This window comes from Pediculus humanus, genomic scaffold (assembly GCF_000006295.1).
Source record: "Pediculus humanus corporis 1103172107481 genomic scaffold, whole genome shotgun sequence".
Lineage (NCBI taxonomy): Eukaryota > Metazoa > Arthropoda > Insecta > Psocodea > Pediculidae > Pediculus > Pediculus humanus.
In genome coordinates this window covers 138,092-154,913 of record NW_002987098.1, presented here as the reverse complement: position 1 = coordinate 154,913, position 16,822 = coordinate 138,092, and the positions used below count along the sequence as shown (strand labels likewise).

At 25.4% G+C, this 16,822-nt stretch overlaps 1 protein-coding gene across 1 annotated transcript; it reads left to right on the top strand.

Annotated features, from left to right (window-relative positions):
* Window positions 1-2,660: 2,660 nt before the first annotated feature.
* Phum_PHUM136210 (transcription factor Sox-3, putative) lies at window positions 2,661-3,489 on the top strand (the record flags this gene model as incomplete). Its single annotated transcript, XM_002424514.1, has 2 exons — window positions 2,661-3,440; window positions 3,484-3,489. 2 exons carry the CDS (start codon window positions 2,661-2,663, stop codon window positions 3,487-3,489), a joined length of 786 nt encoding a protein of 261 aa, XP_002424559.1.
* Window positions 3,490-16,822: the final 13,333 nt, after the last annotated feature.

The window sequence follows — 16,822 nt, the reverse complement described above, 5'->3', positions numbered from 1 at the left end:
ATTTTTTTTCTATTGTATACACGACGAGTAGTATTTAAATTAAATCAAACGAAAATAATTTTTTTTTTAAAGTTAATTTTCTAATAAAAATTAATTTACAATAAACAAATAAAAAAATAATAATTATTATTATGATTATTAATAATTATACTCAAACTAATTAAAAAAACATCAATTAAATAATAATAATAATAAATAATTAAAATTTATAAAATCTGTCGTCTAATAAGTTGTTGAAAAAAAAAAGTGAATAAAATTTTAATAAAATGGAAATTCGTAGAACAAAAAAAAAAAGAAGGGGGGAGGGGAGATTTTTCTTGGGCTGCTACAGCAACCTTTTTTTTCCCCTTTTTTATTTGTGCACCATTCCGTTAAGTTTTTATGTTAAAAATTAACAATTTTAATAAAAAAAAACTCACTTCAATCTTCCTCTTTTTAATTTTTAATGATTAACAAGTAATGCAAAAGGAAAAAAACGTGGAAAAACAAAATTTTAGTATTATTATTATTATTATTAGTGGGGGGTTAAGGACCCCTAAAACTTTTACAAATATTTTTTTTTTTTTGAGGGGGTAAAATGATAATTATTATTTCCTGATAATTTTACATATTTATTTATTTATTTATTATTTTTCTCATCACATTAAAAAATTTAATCGTAAATCCACCCCCACCCCCTACCTCCCCCGCAGGTTTTTTAAAATAAAAACACTTAAAATAGTATTTTAAAAGATTTTTTTCAAATGGAATCTTAATTCTAAATTTGTATTGAATTTTGTTTTTATGACACAAACACGTCCAGAACATGAAAGTTAATGCAAACAGAAGGGAAAATGCCTTTTGATATGAGGAATTTTCCAAAGAGGGGGTGGGTGGAGTGGGGGTGAGGGTGGCAGTGTGAAAAAAAAATCTTTTTTAATATCTGTCACTTCCATTCACATTTAAACAGTCGAGATTTTTTTTTTTTTCCTAGAATGAGGCGCCACTTCGACATATTTAAAAAAAAAAAAAATGCCAAAAACTGATGAAAAAAAAAATTATTAATAATAATAATGATATTTTTTTAATTCTTATGTAATTGGTATCGCACGCAAAAATCGTTGATTGAACCGAACAAACGAAAAAAAAATTTTTAAATAATTTATTTATTTTTTTAAATGTTAAAAAATCAATAAATGAAAATAAATAAAATGTGATGAAAGGATTTGAATGAGTTTTTCACATCACATTAATTATTGAAAGCATTTTCAGGTAATATGTAAATTAAATGGATTTTAGGTCCCCCGAGAAACATAACAAGTCGTCAGCAAGGCTATCTTTTACCTTTTATTACCACCTATTTATTTTTTTAACTATTTACTATAGTAATAAATGGATTTCCCAGACAAAAATCAATTTTCTTATTTTCCTTTTTTTTTATTTCCTTTTTAAATTTACTGTTTTTTTTTTTTTCAACTTCAATATAATGTATAAAAAAGTATATAAGGACATGTGCATATTTTTGAATAATAGTTAATGATAATTCAACCATAAAATAATTGAATGAATATGTTTTTTTTTTTATGTTAAATAATAATATTAATTACCGTGGGATAAGAAATTGATTGATGTTATGTTACAGCCTCTGGACCACCACTTAATAATATAATTTCTCCCTTTTTTTTTTTTTTTAAAGAGACCTGCTGATTGTTTTTTAAACTTTTCTGAGTACTTGAGTGACCCTCGAGATCTCGTTCAATAGTTAAATTTAGGGTAAAATTTTTTTAAAAAATAAACGAGGGTGAAACAAAAAGAAAAAAAAATTACACGTCGTTAATTTTTTTTTTTTAATTTCTAATTGGTTTTTAATTTAATTAATTTTATACTGTTTTTCTTTTAACCGACTCAGGTATGCTTTTTTTTTTAGGCATCCTATTTATTTAATTAATCTGAATTGTTATTATGAAATATTTTTATTTAGTTTTTAATAATCAATAACGGGTTAAACTTGGATTTTTTTTTCGGTTACGTCAATTGTCCAAATATTATTGTCAAATTTTTTTTTTGGGGGGGTTTTTTAAATTTTATGATTTTTCCTTATTTGGTCCTACACGAATTACTTTTTTTTCATAACTTATCAATAATCTGTATGGAAAAATTAAATTTCTTTAAAAATACCATTAATGAGAAAAAAAAAATAGATGAAAAGTATGAAAATTTTATATATTTTCCATTGGAATTTTATACAATGATTGTTTAACGATTAGTCGAATGGCAAATTCCATCGAATACATGTATGTATTATACATATGTAAATTCATATACATACATACATATATGTGTGCTTGCGTATGTGTATGCGTGTGTGTATGTGTGTGTGTGTGTTATTTTAAAAACACGTAGGAAATGTTAACAAGAATCGAGGGATGGGGGGAGAAAAAAGGCGGAGTTTAAAAAAAAATCTTTTTAATGATTGGTGCGTAGGCAGAACGCCGAGAGCTCCACCCTTTCTTTCTTCTCGAACTTTCGTCAAGCTTTTCCTCTCAGTCTGATAAAGTCTACCTGAGCGAGTAGTAGTAGTAGCAACCAATTTACACATCACGGCCGTCTTATCACAAATGATAATGTTTATGTGTTTATTGTGAATTTTTGTGCGTGACCTGCGTCGTCGGACGTGGAACATGTCTAACGAATATCTATTCGGTATACGGATAGAACCGAGTCACGATACCCTGTCCCAAAGTGAGGTGGCTCACATAAAAAGACCGATGAACGCTTTCATGGTATGGTCAAGAATTCAAAGGCGGAAAATAGCCCTCGACAATCCGAAAATGCACAATTCGGAAATATCTAAAAGACTTGGTGCCGAGTGGAAATTACTTACGGAAATAGAAAAGCGACCGTATATCGACGAGGCAAAGAGACTGAGAGTCACACACATGATAGAACATCCGGGTTACAAATACAAACCTCGACGTAAACCCAAAACGTGTCAGCAGCAAAAACAAAGCAAATCGCCCGACGCGGTTCAGAATTACGCTTTTCCATACTTTGCACCTTTCAAATCTCAACCTTCGGATCATTCTTCCCTATCAACGTATTTCAATACGGCTTTGGACGCATTTCATCTTTCGAAAATCGTTTCCGGTCAAATAACGAGCTTTAATCAGGATCAAAAAATCACCGAGCAAACAGACTCTTCCACGACCAACTCGGCTTCTGCCAATTCATTTTCACCTCCATCTCTGTATTCGGAAAATTCTTCTTCATCAAGGAAATTTTTTCAGTATCATTCGACACCGGTTTCACCTTTTTTGTTGCCCCCTCCAATGTTTTTTGAAGATAAACAAAAAATTTCACTGAAAACTTTAAATGAAAAAAAAGGTTTTATATTCAATGGTTCAGTTTTGGACGGGGAGGATGATGTAACCCTTGAAAAATTAAGGAGACCTATTCCTGTTGTATTATAATTATTGTTTATTATATTATTATTATTATTAATAGATATAATACCTGTAATTTATTATTATATTAATAATATCCGGCAGAATTTATGTGTACATATATATATATATTTATGTAAAAAAAACGTAATTTTTTTTGTTTTTAATATTATAATTATATGTACTTAAATAATTCTTTTTTCTCTCGACAGTAATCGTATACGAAATTTTTTTAAATATTTCGCCATTTTGAAAAATTTTAATTTTTTTTCCTTTTCTTCTGTAGTTTCTCATGAATGTTTTGAAAATCTGAAAAAAAAGATTAAATCTATATAAAATGTTTCTAAACAATAAAATCTCTTGTAAAATTTTCCCTGGGATTGTTTTTATATGACCACAATTGAAATTATTTATTAATCCAAGCCCCCTCCCCACCTCCCCCACACCCACATTTAAATGATTTATCATTACAAATATTTTTTACTTTTTTTATTTGAATTTTTGAGTTATATATTTTTCATATAAACGTGTTAACAGGGTGTAATAAAAAAAAGGGGGTTGAAAAAATCAATTTTGATTTTTAAATAAAATTTATTATTATTGCGAATGAATGAATGAATAAAAAAATAATAATAAAAACTTAATAAATAAATAATTTTTTTAATAATAAAAAAATATCATTTAATAATTGATACCACACTAGAATTGTTTAAAAAAAAAGATAGCTCTGAGTATTTTACGGGGGGAGGGAGGGAGGGGAGTCAATTTTATAATTTAAAATATTACTATTAATATGTTTACTATAATAATGATAATCTGCATGATAGTAACATTTGTTATATTTAAATAATAATTTTTTTTTTTAATAAATGTTATATTAATATGTTTAATTAATGGAAAAAGTTTATATTTTCTCATAGAAAATAATCAATAACAATAATAATAATATTAAAATTTCACAAATAATAAAAACTTTTCTTTATTGTTAGAATTTAAATTTTTTTTATTTATTTTTTTTCTGTTATTAATATAATTACATCATCCATGTTTTAATTTTTTTTGGAAATTAAAAATTATGAATATTTTCTTCTTGTGTTAAAAATCAAAAATTTTTTTTTTTTTTTTATTGTACTTAAAAGTTTTAATGTTAACGAAAACGCGTTATTGATTTTTAAAAAAAAAAAAAAAACGTCGCGTAGGCGGAAGGGCATAACAAAAAAAAAAAAAATCCGTTCCTTTTTTTTCCTACGGATGAATTTGAAAAAATATAGTCAACATGGTGGGATAAAAAAAGGAGATAAAAGAAATAACAACAACAATAATAATGAAATAAATGCAGAATATGTTTCCATTTGGAGTGGTTTTGTATATACATAAAAATTGAAAAGGAAAAGAAAATAGGGAATACAAAAGGGTGAAATAAGAATAGGCAACAACAAAAAAAAAAAAAAGGGAGAAAGAAGAAAAGGAAAAGAGAGAAAGCATTAGGAATAGCAAAAGAGAGAATTTAAAAAGAGAAATGGGCGGCGGAAGATCGATACAGGAAGCAAATATATTTATCAAAATAATTGGTTGCCTTTCAAAATAGACTTTTCCCGGTTTGTTTATGATTTTTTTTTTTTAATCTTAGGCGCGATTTTTACAAAAGGTCACAACCACACGTGTTTTTTTTCCTCCAAATTTAATAATAATAATAATAATAATAATAATGTCCTTACCTGTGTGTTTATATTTTTTTTCTTCAATTAATTAATTGACAATAAAGAAAGAAAGAAAAAAATCCCAACTTTTAACTTTAATTTAAAAAAAAGATTTTTTTTTTCATAAATTCAATAATAATAATAATAATAATAAGTAATAAATGCGAATATTACAATTCAACCATGAATATGTGTATTCAACCCTAAATATAAATACGATTTCTGACAAACGAGATTTTTACGAGGGGGGAGTCATCAACAAACAGCATATTGTTTCACGTATTGCCAATGAATGATTATTAAAACATTGTAATATAAGATCTCACACATTAAAAGGGTGGTTGTACGCTACGAGTGAAAAATAAAAAAAAAAAAAAATCCCCATTCAATTTTTAATTATTTCCCACTTTTGTGTTGAATCCCCAAGCGAGCGAACGAACGAGCGAACGGACGGACGGACGGTTTTTTTTTTCAAACCCTCTTTAACAAATCGATTTAAATTGATTGAACACCTTTACTTATGAATTTTCATTTACTTATTATTATTATTAATAATTACTATAGATTTCTCTAAAAAACCAAAAGGATTTTGTGAGAAGAAATGGTAACTATTTAAAATTCTTGCCATAAAAAATTTTTTTTAATATTTGGTCATAGCAAATAAAAAGCATAAAATTTTTTTTTGTTTTGGTTACGAGGTATAAATATATTTATATGTGTGATCCCCACAGGTCGTCAAACACCCCATTTTAATAAGAATCACCGTAGGAGGGCCCATCGCCTTCACCTTACATTCAAACATCCAGCCAGACTCCCAAAAAAAAAAATTTTTTTTTAATTCTTAGACAACGAGGAGCCATTGTCTGAAAAAAAAACTATTTTTATATTTATATATATAAATGCAAATTTAAAATATATATGAATCGGACATTTTTAAATTTATAAAATTTAACTTGTAACCTAAGAGAGAGAATTCTTACAAATTTTCTCTCTCTCTCCCCCTCATTTTTTTTATTGCCTTTAATTGTAAATTTAAATTTTGCAAAGTAATGGAAAAAAAACAAGAAAAACGTCATTTGATTGCAACCTAAATTTTTTTTTTTTTAATTTCATTAATAAAGAAAAAAAATTTACAATGCGCAGTAATAATAATAATAATAAGTTTTTTAATTTTTAAAACCAGAATAAGAGCTCTTAAAAAAAAAAAACCTCTTTATTTTACTCGAGTTCAAGATTATAAAAAATTACATTTAAAAAAATTTTTTTAATGACCCCATTGCAAATCTTTAATAATAATAATAATAAATAGTGCGTCGTTTATTGAGTTCACTTAACGAGTTTTACCCCGAACGAAATTTTTTTATTTTGTAATTTTTTTTTTTTTTAAATTATTATTATTGATGACGATAAATCTACGTAACATATATATAAATACAAACACACACACTCCCCGCACCTTCCCCCCATTCACTCGTTTTAATTATCATATAAAATTAATTATTGTTTTTCAATTCGGGGGGTGGGTGCGTATCCCGTATAAATAGCAATAAAATGTCGACATTTTTATTTTTTAACACCAAACCCAAAAAAAAAAAAACGAATTGAATTGAAATTTATTTATTGTGCAGAAAGAGAGAAAAAATTCGGAGAAAAATAGGAAAAACATGGGTTAATCTAAACGGTTTTTCCTTTGACCTTACCATTGAGTGTTTGGTCGTTGGTCGATGTCCTATTGTTTCATTTTGACAATGGCTCTTATTGTTCTCTTATATTAACAATGCCTCACGAGTGATGCCATTGTTGTTGTTGTGTGTGTGTGTGCGTTCTTCATACTTCACTCCCACTACTTCATCATTTCATTTTTAATCCTACATTTAGCCTTTATTTTACTTTTTTTTTTATTTATTTAAACGTATAAATTTAAAAAAAAATATAAATAATAAATATGTTTATTTATTTATTTTTTCTTAATAAAAAAAAAAAAATTAAAAACAATAAACGGAGATTGATTGTTTTCTCTCTCTCTCCGCAGAAAAAATAAATAAAAAAAAAAATCTTTATTGATTTATTTTTTTTTTAAACGCGTATTATTAACGTTAAAAAAAAAATATTTACGGGGGTAAGTGAGAAAACAACCCCCTAGTAAACATTGTTTCTGCACAATCAATTTTCATCAAACAGATACAAAACGATGATTATATCCCAACATTTTGAGTCAACGTAAAATAATTCTCCTTTTATTTTATCTTCTTCCTCTTTTATTTCTTTTACAATAAAAATTTTTTTTTTTTTTTCCCGCAAGGATTTCAGCAATATGGCAGATTTAAATTCAATTCTTCTCAACCTTTTTTTCTTTTCTTTTTCAACCCCGTTATAAACTTTTATATCAAATTTCTATTTTTTTATTTAAATACACGGAAATGATTTCATATTTTTACTTTTATTTATGTCCACAAACAAAGATTTTGTCACCAAAAAAGGCGAGGGAGGGGAGGGAAGTAACAGAAGCTGTTAAAATTTGTTAGAAAATGTTTACTTTTAGGTACACACACACCTAATACCTGTTTACTTTTGTTATTAGATACCTCCCGCTTTTAAAAATTATTTGATTAAATAAACTACCTATTAAACACATTTTTTAAAATAATAATAATAATAAAATGTCAATGATTTTTTATCGATTAAGAAAAAAATTAATAATAAATATTATTATTTTAAATTCTGTTGTTATAATCACGATTCTATTAACATTCTCCCTCCCTCTCTTTGAGAAAATTTTTTTTTTTTATTGTTTCATGCGTGACAACAGATTCCATTTTGTTTTTTTTTTTTTAAAAGATAAATAAACGTGTTTTATACCGATATATTTTAAATCACGTTTAACCTTAATTATAAATATATATCAATCCGTTAAAACAGATAATAATGATCATATTGAACTTTATAAATAATAATAATACATACGATTCACCTTTATTATTATTATTATTGTAGTCTGTTTTGTGTATTAAAACGGTAAAACGTTATTTCACAGACGGGCACATGTATATATATATATATAAATTAATAATAAAAAAAAAAAAAATGTGCAAATTTTATTATACGTTGGTTATATAGAAAAAAAAAAGGATATTGACTACTGGTTCATCACCTTAATTCCCACCAAAAAAAAAAGAGAGAGAGAGAGAGAGAAAGAGAGATTACCTCAATGGCAATACAAAACCCACTGGTTAAATCCAGTTCAGACTACAATGAAAATGATTTCTGCTTGATTAAAAATAAATAAAACTGAATTTGGTTCGGATCTCAAAAATGTCACACACACGTCTCTTATCCCCGTTGTCCCCATTCTTCAATCCAACAATACATTGAAAATTTTCAAAAGAAGTTTAGTATCACTCTTGTCACTACAATTCTGATGGTTTCCCCTGAAGAATAAGTTTTTCTTTTCTTCTTTTCTCAACAACAAAAAAAAAAAAAAATATGAAGAGAAACGAGGACAACAAAAAAACTTTTTTTATAATCGATATCGGTTTTATTCTTTGGATTTTTTTTTTTGATTCGTTTATTTTTGATTTTTAATGCTAATTCTCAAAATAATACACACACACAAACACACACGTGATATTATTCTTTTAAATGTTTTGTTTTATCATTATTATTATTAATATTTTTTTATTCCGTGATTTTATTAAAAATAAACGAATTTTTTTTGTTGTTGTTGCTATTATGGTTTGAGGTCGATTTGGGACACATAAAATGTCCTTTGTCGGTATTTAAACAAAAGAATCAAATCTATTTTTGGTTGAAAAAAAATAAAAGCTCAAATGTCAATATATTGGGATAGAATCGTCTTTGTCACATTTTTTTTTTTTTTTTGTTTTATTGTCTAAAATTTTAAATTTATAACCCGCTTTTATATATAGTTTTCCTCAAAGTCATAAATTCGTCACCGGTTACACCAATAAAAAAAATTTTTATTATATTGGCTAAATTAATGTAAATATATTCGATAAATGAGACAGGTAACGTTTTTTCTAAATCTAAGTAAAACAGGTAAAACAATAAAAAAAAAACAAAATGTTAAAAAAAAAAAAAAAAATTAATTTTTTTACTTATTTTTTAGGTTCAAACAAACACCGACCGACAAACCGACCAACAAACACAATCATGTTTTTACACATGAATATTTCCCTTTTTTTCTTTATAAAAAAAGAAAATGTTTTTGTTTGTTTGAAAAAATATTTACAACCAGAACACAAAACAACAACTTTATAAATAAAAAATTTAAAAAGTTTAAAATAATTTATAGAAGAGAGAGAGAGAGAGATATTATTGTTGTTATTGAGCGCCAGAGTAATAAACCAATTTAAGTAGCCGAATTTGTTTGTCCTTCTCTCTCTCTCTCTCTTTCTGTCCTGTCTCTATAAATTGCAAACAGAAAGTTTTTTTTTTTTTTAAAAAAAAGAAAAGAATAAAAATGTCCTTTCTTTTTTTTTTTAAAGTTGTAAATTTAAAAACCATTTTTTATTTAAACCTTTTCTCTTGTCATTTTATTTTTTTTAAAATAGAAAAAAACTTTTTAATAATCTGATACATTTTTTTTTTTTTTTATTTTCAGGTACTTTAAGAATTCTTCCTTGTTAAAAATTCAATATAGAGACACAACTCGTGAGTATTTTTTTTAATATTAATAATAATAATAATTTAACGGTTATTTGAAAATCTTTTAATCTTTTACACTGCAATTCATGAATGCAATCATATAAGAAACTTTTTTTTATATATTTTTCATCTTCTATGTAAACTCTTGAAATTTTTTTGGTTGTTGTTGTTATTATTGTTGTTTGCGTATGCACCCGAAGATGAAGATGAATATGAAGAAGAAGAAGAAGAAAAAAAAACACGAAAAAAAAAAAATCAAAAGAGGAGTGGATGAGTTTGCATTTAGTTTAGCCTTGAATTAACTCCGATAGAAAAAAACTTATAACAACAACAATATTATTATTATTATTAACAAAAGAACATTTTGGTATTTTTTACCCTATTTTTATATTTTATTTAAAAAGAGTCAAGCAATGAAAATCATGTGCAAATCCCAGATAAAAATAATAATAATAATATAATTTTTTTTTATCATATTTAAACCACACACTCAATTCTATTTTCACAATCTCTTTCTCTCTCTCTTTCATTTGTTTATTTTTTTTTTAATTAAGTAATAATAATAATAATAATAATAATAACAATTTTTTTCAACCGTGTTAAATGTTTTTCATTCATTTATTTATAAAAAAAAATTGAATGCGTGCCGTGAAAAGAAAAAAAAACAATAACGAATAAAAAAAATAAATAAATTGATTGATTAACACATTAACCTTTGACCTTTATTTACGGTAAATAATTGTTTGTTTGTTTTAATTATTATTATTATTATTAATAAGTAATTTGTATTTTAATTAAAACAATGTATAAATGAATACGTGTATGAAGTTTTTGTTTTCGGGTGGTCCTAACATAAAGAGAAAATAAATTGATGACGTCACCATCATTCGGTCAGTTAAATATAATAATATATATAGAAAACGAATGAATGTGAAGAAAAGAAATTCCTTGAATGCATAAACCAAAGGCCTCACAATTGACAAAAAAATGCAAAAGATAAACAAAAATCATCGGGAAAAAAAAAAAAAAAATGGTGATGAATCAATAATATGTTGGACCCACCCTTAGACTGGGACAATGGAACACCTGTGTGAAACTTGGTGGAGGGAGAAAAAAAAAAGATAATAAATAAAACTGGGAAGGGTAGGTAGGGATTTAGGGACCCTCTTTTGAAAAAAAAATTTCTTTTTTCTTGAATGAATCTCTTCATGAAATTCTTTAAGATAAATTCTTCTTACAAACCAACGGTCATTCAATAAATATAATATTTATTAAGACAAAAACGTTTAAACACCTCATTATTATTATTATTATTATTATGTTTAAAATATACATATGTATAATTTCTTCTGCTTTAATCAAATCAAAAAAAAAAAAAATTAAAAACCCCCTAATTTTGACATTTAAAAAGAATAAAAAAAAAAAAATTTCAGGTACGTCAGATAAATCCATAGTTGAAAGACGAACATTAAATGATATTCAAGTTTATCGGAATTTGTTTTTTTTTTTTTTTTAAAAGGTGACTCAGGTGTGTGCGTGTGTGTGCGTGAGTTAAAAACGAAGAAAGAGGGGGAGATAGAGGGGGATGTGAGGTGAGAGTTGTTAAGAATCAAAGAATAAGGTCATTCAGGTATTTATTTATATTCTTTGGGTACCAGAACCAGACAACTTGGAGCCGAAAATATTTTTTTTTTTTTTAAACACGCACACGCACGCACGCACACATTCATATAGGTATTCAGGTATTTTTTCTCTCCTTTCTTCCTATTAATTTTTTTTTGTAACAATTTAATGAAAAAAAATTAATTATTTGTTTAATAATTTTTTAAATTTTATTTTTAACACAGTAATAATAATAATAAAAACAAGTTTTAGTTTCCGGAAAAAATAAAAATAAAATTTTTTTTTCTTTTTTTGAAAGACAATAAAACCTTTTCTATAGGGACAAACAAAAAACGAAAAAAAAAAGATTAGTGTCCTTCTTTTCTTTTTTCTTTTGTTAAGAATAAGATTAGCACCTTTTGTAAGTAAAAAAAAAAAAAACACCTGAGGTTTTGACCAAAAAGGTACGACTGATTCTTCTTCTTCTTTCTTTTGTAAAAAAAAAAAAAATTCATGTTTTATTACCAATGCCAGATTTTTGAGTTGTCACAAAAATTTTTTTCAAACGTTTATAAATAAAAAAATATTAATTACTTATTCGATCTATGTATGTATGTTATTACATAACTTATTTTATTATGTAATAAAAAAAATAATATTTAATTTTAATATATAAAAAAGAAAAGAAATTTATGATGGCAACATAAATAATTCTCTGATTATTTTTTAAAGTAATATGAAAACAATGCCGTGAAATAAATAATAAGAAAAATTATTATTATTATTATCGGGCATTTAGGTTCTAAATTGAGGTAGTACTTCTTGGTATATACGCAGCTGGCGTCCCCAGGTCTATGAGTACCAGACTATCTGGTTCCATGTTGGCAACATTCCATTGTTGTTCCTTTGTTAGATACAAATAAAGGTTTAGGTGGGGCCCCGTCAAAGACCCTGCTGGTTGCGGCTCGTTTATGTTTCATTATACATTTTTTTTCTCTCGTTATTTATTATTATTATTATTTATATTCGATGCAAATAATGCTTTCCTTATATTATTATTTTTTTTTTTGTACTTTCACTAACATTTTCTTTTCGAAAAATAATGTTAAAAAAAAAAGTTTCACGTGTTTAAGGGACCTTTAATACCATGTCACGTGATTTAAATTACTATCAAACCCATTTTAATGATTCAAAAAAAAAATGCAAATTTTATGTTTATTAACAAATAAATAAAATCCAATTGATTTTTAACGATAATAATAATAATAGTAATAATAAAAATCAGAATTGCAAATATCGTATTGAAAATTGGGGATGAAATAAGGTAGAGATTGAAATTCACGTAATAATAATAATAATAATAATTTAACAGAATTTTTTTTTGTTTTTTGACGAATGCTATCGTGAGATTTAAAAAAAAAAATTTCGGCGTCAAATAAAAAACCGCAAAAAAAAAAGTTTTTGAAAAACGTTTAACAGTTTTTTGTTGTTGTGTCGAATGGTTGAATTTTTATAGAAAATATACATTGAAGAGCACTCAGTATGGGTTCTTCCAGTTAATTTCCTTCTTCTTAACAATTGTTCAAATAAAAACTCAATGAAAAACTTTCAAGTAATTTATATTTACCCAAAAAGAAAAAAGAAAAAAAAAAAGTTTTTTTTTGGCGGATTTTCACTTGAATATTTTTTTCTTATTGTCCATTACAGGTAAACAACACGTTACGTTCCAAATTCATACATTTTTTCATTCATTCTTTTTTTCTTTTTTGTGTGTGTGTGGGGGGGACGAGTAAAAAAAAAAATTTCTTTTTGCATATCCAAGAGAAACGAAAAATGATTATTTGTATGTATATATGTATCGAATGTGAAAACTAAAAGAAAGTGTCAAATATTAATAAATAACCGTTGAGTATTTGATTAGTTTTGCCTGTCAAATAACTAAGTGCAGCCATGACGTTGCACTTTTTTTTTGTTTCTATTTGAAAACCTTGTCATTATCTGATTCTGTACAATTTTTTTGTTTGTTATCCGAACAACTCGTGCTTGATCTGTTAGCTCCAAAAGAAAAAGAAAAATTCATTCCAGGAGAGAAAATTCTATTGAAAACCTGGAATCCAAATCAATACTAAACGTTTGTCACTAAGTATTAAAGGAACCGACATTGTTATAATAATAATAATAATTAATAAAATATATATTTACATAAACATTGAATAATGAATTACAATAATAAAAATAACAAACGAACAAACAAAAAATGTCTACCGAGTAACAATTCAAGGGCATTTTTATTAAATTTTTTTTAATAAAAAAAATCAACAAATTTTTTTTTTTTATTTTAAAAAGAAGCCGATATTTATGTAATAATTATCATTATTAATTATTATTATTATTTTTCGTAATAATAATAATAATAAAAGTAAACATATTATCAATCGTTTGGGGCGGGGGTTTTTGTTTTGTTTTTTATAATTTAAAACGTGGTTAACATGAATGATATATATATATATTATGATATAAAATGCGACAAATAAAAGGAGAGAGAGAGAGTGAGTGAAAGAGAGAGAGGGAAAATATATGATTGAAAAGAGAAAAGCTCTTATCAGATTTCCGTGAATATTCAATCAGAGAATCTGCCATTAATGAGGTGTATTTAGAGGCCCTACCGTCAAACTACTGTCAGTTCCATTACCGTTCGTTTTTCTATTCTTTACTTCCATTATTATTATTATTATTATCCTCTTTCTTTCTTTCTTTCGTCTTCTTTTTTCCACATCAATTTTCTATTTATTTATCTGACAATCATTTTTTTTTTCTTCTTCTTCCAATATTTCATTTCAAATATTTCGTATTCTATCATTTTTTAATATTAAATGTCATTCAATTTTTCTTTTTTTATGATGAAGTTCATTTTCCAAATTATTAATGTCTTTTCGTTTTAAAACAAACCACAAAAACAACAACAACAACAACGAAAATATTTGTAAATTTTAATTTTTATTAAAAATAAAATTCATAATAATAATAATAATAATAAATCTCTGATGTCGTAAAAAAAATTGTTTTGTATCGAAGTTCGTAAATAAGCTCGGTCATTATTTTTAGTCATTTTGAATGATATGCCACATAATATGAGAGATAGAAAAGGAAAGAAAATTTTTTTTTTCTTTTTTTTAGGGAAATTGTTTTTAAGCCCTTTTTTTTATCCCAAAATGTTTGCGTCTTTGTCAAGAGTCATCGAGGGAAAAATTGCCCTTTTATCCCTTATAACAGATTGTCCTTGTTAACATAAACTCTTTTATTGAGTTATCTCAAGAAGAAGTTTACAACATCCCGTTAACCGTTTTTTTTTTTTTTTCTTATTATTTACCATTCAATCATTGAATTCGTTAGAAAATTATTAATAATAATAATAACGAACGTTCGTTTTTATTAAAAATTAGGAAAAAATAAGGAAAAGGATGTGTGTAGGAAACTTCATAATCATTAACAAAAAATTTTTTTTTTTTTTCAATAAAAACAGAAAAATTTATCCATGACTTCGACATTTGTTACAAAAAAAAAAAAAAAATTCATTTTTTATTTTGGCGAAGAAAGAAAAAAAAATGTCGTTTTAAGGGTGTAAAAAAAAAAATATGTGATTTTTTCCCTCGCAAAAAAAAAAAAATGATTTACTTTTATTCAAATAATGTAATACACAAAAATCATATACTTTTAAATTTATTTTCAATTTTTTTTTTAGCAATAACAATAATAATAATAATAATATTAAAATATTAAAAGGAAAGGAACCCCTAAAGGGTTTACCCTAATTCTACACATATGTATATATTTAATTTAGAGCATAAAATCATTTTGACATGGCCGGCACTGCCTCCGATATTATTATTTTTTTTTTTTTATCTTATTTTATATTGAATTTAAATAATTCGCACCTTTTTTTTAAATTTAATGTGTCCTCGTTTAAATATGCAACGTTGCCAAAAAAAAATTTAATTCGAGAACAATTTAGGGATGTAAAAAAAAGGAACTATTTAAATAAAAATTGGCAACAATGTAAAATACATTGCAGATTTCACATGGACCGAATTCAATACAAAAAAATAAAAAGGCTGGAATTGATGTAAATTAACCGTTAAAAGGTTTTTTTTTTTTTTTTATTAGAATACAATATGATATTGATTGAGATAAAGGTTTAAAATCAAAGGTTTCATGTCAACCCTTTTTTTTATTATTATTATTATTAAACTTCCTTCATTAACATATATTTTGCGAATTTAATTTATTTTAATGCAAAATAAATTTTTTTTTTCCAGACCTCCCTGTAATAAAATTATAAACCCTTTAAAAGATATTTATCATTTTTTTTCTCTTATAAATAACCATAAAATTATTATCATTATTATTATTATTATCATTTTAATTAAATTTAATTTAATTCATGTATTTGTATGTTTTTTTTTCAAAGATGATAAGACAATACAAGTAATACATGTATATGTTAAATACAAATATGAAATTATATTCATGTGTGGTTTTTTTTCCGGGGGGGGGAGGAGAGGGAAGGGGGATAGAACAAGAGAGGAGTAAAAAGAATAAAAGTAAAGGCCCAGTATAATGGTTTGTTAAGGACAAAATAAAAAAAAAAAAATAAAAGGATTCATGTTGAAGAAGTAAATTTTTTGAATGCCGCGTTTTCTAACCTAAAAATATTAATGGTTGTGAATAGAAGTCACATGGAAATATCTAGAAACCCACATTTAACATTCGAAAACCTGAAATCATTTAACAGGGGCATAGGACAATTAATAAATACGAGGGGTCATCCCCTATAGATAGATATTAGATAGTTTATAGCGTTAACTTAAGCACTCTCTTTTATTTGAATCTTTTGTAACATTGATAGGTGACAAAGGGCCTAGACTAAAGTAGCACCTTAATCCTCGTATGAGTTTCTTTTGTATTTTACCCCTCGCACCTGGGACTGGTTTCCTGTTCGTTTTATTCTTTTTTCTCTCTCTCTCTCTCTTTCAAAAATTAAGGATTATCCCCAAAATTTTTTTTCTTTTTTTTTCCTTTACAATTATTTTTCTCTTTGAACGTGCACAAATATTTTGTACAAATTATATTTATTAGACAATTATTATTATTATTATTTTAATTACGGGAGATGTTGATGGACATATAACATATACCTTATAATAAAATAAATTTTTATTCGTGAATGTTTGTCAAGTTTTTTTTTTTTTTTTTTTTTTTTTACTAAAAAAAACTGCTGGTTATTGTAAGCAAAAAAAAAGAAGAAAATAATATAATATATAATAAAAAAAAAGATACTATATACTAAAACGAAACACGCATATACAAAAATAAATAATAATAATAATAAAAGAAAAAAAGGAGAAAAAAAACATTGAAAAAGCTCCTCCCCTT